The sequence below is a fragment of the Oncorhynchus nerka genome, linkage group LG13 (genome assembly GCF_034236695.1).
Source record: "Oncorhynchus nerka isolate Pitt River linkage group LG13, Oner_Uvic_2.0, whole genome shotgun sequence".
In the NCBI taxonomy this organism is placed as follows: Eukaryota; Metazoa; Chordata; class Actinopteri; order Salmoniformes; family Salmonidae; genus Oncorhynchus; species Oncorhynchus nerka.
Window position 1 is genome coordinate 68,490,401 of NC_088408.1, and position 4,864 is coordinate 68,495,264.

At 41.0% G+C, this 4,864-nt stretch overlaps 1 protein-coding gene across 1 annotated transcript; it reads left to right on the plus strand.

The window, feature by feature from the left end:
• Positions 1–3,521: 3,521 nt before the first annotated feature.
• On the plus strand, positions 3,522–4,766 carry LOC115139977 (immediate early response gene 5-like protein). Its single transcript, XM_029677916.2, has one exon. The coding sequence runs from the start codon at positions 3,711–3,713 to the stop codon at positions 4,695–4,697; it is 987 nt and encodes a 328-aa protein (XP_029533776.2). The 5' UTR covers positions 3,522–3,710; the 3' UTR covers positions 4,698–4,766.
• The last annotated feature ends 98 nt before the right edge of the window (positions 4,767–4,864 follow it).

The window sequence follows — 4,864 nt, forward strand, 5'->3', positions numbered from 1 at the left end:
GTGGCAATAGTGCATTGGCATACACAAGATTGCCTCTATCGTTTGTTACTAGCATAACTTCCACATAGAGGCAGTAAGAGTGCACTCTGGCTGCACTACAGAGCCTCTGCCAGTCACAGTCCCTCGCATTAAGCTGGTAGAGACTGATGCAGTCTCATGAATACAAAATCCATTCCCCACACCTACCGCCTGACTGACTGACTACAGGAGGCCACACAATCAACGCATGGAGCACAAACCATTTGCATACATATTAAAGTGACGCTTCCAAAAAAATGGAGAGAGGAAGAGCGGGAAAGGGGGAGAGGAAGATGCAGCGAAAGAGAGGGTATATGCAAACAAGGCTTTCGTCAAATATGCAGGAGCTAGCTAGCATCACTCAGGCATAAATCTGCATGCTTCCACAATCGAGCGAGCAAGCCCCAGTTGTACAGTGAAGTGACTGACTGTCTGAGATGCACATGGTCAAGGGGACACCCTACAGGGAACCATGTTATTGATCATCGTGTCATATCAGAACACGTTAGATGAAGTCCCTTAGAACAGGGAACCATGGTTATAACTGCTAATTGATTGGGCTAAGCCAATGTGACTGATTGTAGGTAATGGACATGCTGACAAAACAGCATGTCCTGGCAGTATGTAATATCTGAGAAATATGACTATACCTCATTCAACATTGGAGTTAACATTTCTGGCAGTGTTCATGCAAGGAAGCTCGATAAAACACCATTTACTGGTCTGAGAATTGGGAGTACTGCCATGCTGGGATTCACATGACTGTGTGTATGAATAGTAGCCAACATGTTGGACACCCTTGAACCCTCTTTCCTGTTTTCCAGTCTAAGCATGAGGCAGGGAACCAGTGCATTCTGTACAGGTGATCCTTCACACAGGAAATGGAAAACTGTGGGAGGAAATTAGTAACAGGATATGTTGGAAATAACATAAAGGACATAGAGAGTAAGTGTCATATGATCTGAAACACAAGGTTGATTTATGTAGCCTGAATTCTTTTCATTCTTTTGCTCACAGTGTGCCGTGCACATACACAACACATGGAAACATTATGACTTTATGACTTAGGCTACATTTTCAGATGTTTTTACTCATTTCTTTTTTCATAGCACTTGTGTTAAATTCAACATATGTTTTCATGTGTGAATGGATTGAATTTCATACATCTGTTTGCCACATTTAACAGCAAAGACCTTCAGTAGTAAATGCTCTGCTATTTGTTCATATATTTACATATTGTGGTTATAAAAGCTCAATCTGACCTGTTCCTTAAGTTTTGTTTTTGTTTTCAGGAGTACAGAACCTATGAATGTGCCCCTTGCAATATAACTTTCATAGTATGAATAAACAGCTACAGTGGCTGATGTTGTTAATATTAAACACTGCAGTGTGTATTATGGTTCAAAGACGGGTTCTATAGCTCCAAAAATGAACTCACAGGTTTACAAAAAACAATGTTATTGTACATTTGTGTGGTGCTCTTAATGTAAGACCTTCGCTGTCTTTGTTAGAGCTTTCAGTCGTTCTGAAATGGGAGTGGCATTGGCAGAGAAATTGTGTCAATATATATATAATCTTTATATTCAACTTTCTATTCAATTTGCATATTGCAATTTAAATATTATATATCTGACTTTTCCTTGAAGGTTGCAGGTTTAGTCTCTTCTGCTCTTCTACAGAAGAGTCTTCTGAAGGATGCTTCCTGTAGTAGTTAAATATTAATACAACACCATATCCTGCTCTTCCCCATCCATCCATCCATCCATCCATCCATCCATCCATCCATCCATCCATCCATCCATCCATCCATCCATCCATCCATCCATCCATCCATCCATCCATCCATCCATCCATCCATCCATCCATCCATCTCTCTCTCTCTCTCTCTCTCCTTATTGTTCCACCCTCATAGTGACCTTGCGTATGCATGTGTAAATATAGCACACTTGCTTGATGGAGGCAATTGTATGCATCTTTACCAGCCAACAGCCTCAATCTTTTTTTCTTTCATCACCTTCCCTCTTCCCTGTTACACAGAAATCAGTCTGCATTGCAGGGATTAGAAATGATTGGTTTGCATTTTAGAAGTTTATATACAGTAGGTAGTTGACTGAGATCATTTAATAAATGTATACAATTCAAAGAGCTAACCCTGATCAGAGATCTAGTCTTAGAACTATACTCTTCCCATCCTCTTTTCACTGCCTTGGAGAGTAACCTTTTTTCTCCAATTTTATATATATATATATATATTTTGTCATGCTTATACATCAATAACCCTTGTAATACACAAGGTGTCACCGAAACCACATGCTACTACTCTCTGAGACAGTAATGGCTTTATCTTCTCTACCGTTCAAAACAGATCGTAGCACTGTACTGTTACTAGCTGCCGTTTTGGGAAGGGGTCCACTCTAGAGACAACTGAAACAGAGTTGATTGTGATATTCAGAGAATCCGTAGGGTTGTTTTCTGTAACAGTATGCAGATCAAGTCGTTGGCACAATTATTTTCTGTGTAGATTCTTTCCTCTTGATATCTTTACCTCAAGGCCTTCAATAGCCATCTCCCTCTTGCCTATCACTAGTTAAGGCCATTATTTCTCTCTGAGTCGATTGAGGCTACTACTGTACCACTTGTCTACTTCCTTGCATTGTTTCTCCTTGGTTTGTCCATCTAGCAGTGTTGAACAAGTAATGGACCTAGTGTCAATTGTGCTCAGGGTGAGTATAGGTTCTTATCCAACACATTAACATGTTACAATATGGACATTTTTATACTGCTGCTTAGTGTCTACTTTAAATGACAATCATTTCATTTAGAGTTAGACAAGGATGGCACATAAACAGGTGTATCGATGCAGGTCACTGCATTAGCGCCCTTGACTTTTTGGCAGAATATGAAAGATTTGTGTGTATTGGGTATATGTTGTGAAATTGTTAGACATTACTTGTTAGATAGTACTGCACTGTCAGAGCTAGAAACACAAGCGTTTCGCTACACCCACAATAACATCTGCTAAACACCTGTATGTGACCAATAAAATGTTATTTTATTTCAGGTGACCAATATGATGTCATCCATCTGTCTTCTATCAGCAGATGTGCAACTCGATGTGTGTGTTTGTGTTTGTGTGTGTGTGCGTGCAGCAGATTCAGTCATTCATTATTCAATTAATTTCTGCACATCTCATTCAACATAACTATATGTTGGATGAGTTGAAATAGTCATTTGATTAAATGTCATTTGATTAAATGGCATGTTTGATGATAAACGTAATATATTGCAATGACAGCAATACAATGGGTTTCCATAAATTACCGTTGGGGAGATGAAAGTGTAGCCTACTAATGCATTAGTAGGCTGTGCGCTTTTGGCACACATATTTGAACAGTAGAATAACAGCCTCTCTCTCATTGGTTAGTACCTACTACAAGGCGTGGCAAGCAAGCCATTCTTTAACGACGCCGCGGTTTTGTTGGTGGAAACAGCAATGGGGAGTAACCTATGCGAAATAGCTTTAAATCTCTCACAGCAATGAGGGACATCATGCCCATTTCCAGAAAGTATGGGAAAGCATGTTCAGATGTTCTTCACGAATTGATTAAACTCTAGGCAGATTATTGCTATTTTTACGCACAGATTCGTTTATTTTTTCACTAGTATCAGATAAAAACAGTTGGACATTTTTAATGATGGAGGAATGTGCCATTGACGCACAGAATATTATCTCCATTTCTTTGCAGAAAATCCATAACTCCAGGACGCAGAGAGGAGGTATCAAGCTCCACAAGAACCTGCTAGTTACCTACGTCCTGGCGAACGCTAGAGACTTTTACATGAGCGTGGAGTTCGCAGGAATGTACAGCATACAGCAGAACGGGGAGATGAGGACAGTCTCTGATGAAAAGCAGGACTCATTTGAATTGACCGGGAACTGCGACGATAGAGCTGGTGAGTTTTGCTGCAACTACAGCGGGGATTCGTTGGACACTTACCACTGCGCAGCACCACAGTCGGCTGGTTACCCAGCAATGGTGCCCGAAGCGCACACCCAAACGGTACCTGCCTGTCCCATGGCTCCTGTGCGTCATTGTGACTTTAACCCAGCAATGGTGCCCGAAGCGCACACCCAGACGGTAATTGCCTGTCCCATGGCTGCTGTGCGTCATTGTGACTCTAACCTGTTGGACTCGGAAATCAGCTGGGACTATTATTCCGAACCTTACACATTCAAACGGGACATTCTTATTTCAAACACACCCAACAATCAAAAGACTGTATTGGACTTGGACACACATGTAGTGACTACTGTCGATTATGGATATCTCCACGCAGACTACTGCTTGTCTTTTAAACAACATGGTCAGTGCCTGCAAGGTTCACCTAAGAAACGAAAAATTGACTCAAGTTATGTTTCTGATTCCGATTATCTGTCTGACTTTTTTCCCATGTCATGCAAACAGATTAGGTCTGAGGACGTTTATTGTTGTAATTCCGAACAACTGGACACAAATAACATCTCCAATCTCATGTCAGTGTTAGACTCGGGGTTTAATGAGCTGTTGAACTGGCACACGGACTTGGAACAAGTAGGCCTAGTTAATGGACAAACAAACTGTTGCAAACAAGCATTGGCGTGCAGCGGTGCATGGACGAGAGCAATTGAAGCTTTTTGATCGACACACTTTTACTTTTTCTACACTCCATTGCTGGTCTCAAATAAAATATGTATTTTACACACTTAACACTCTTCTCCTCTCATTTTAAAAGCTGTTGAACTCAATTTCACTTTTGCGGAGAGGGCCCTTTCTTGATCCTGCACCAGCATGTTGCCTTCATGTGA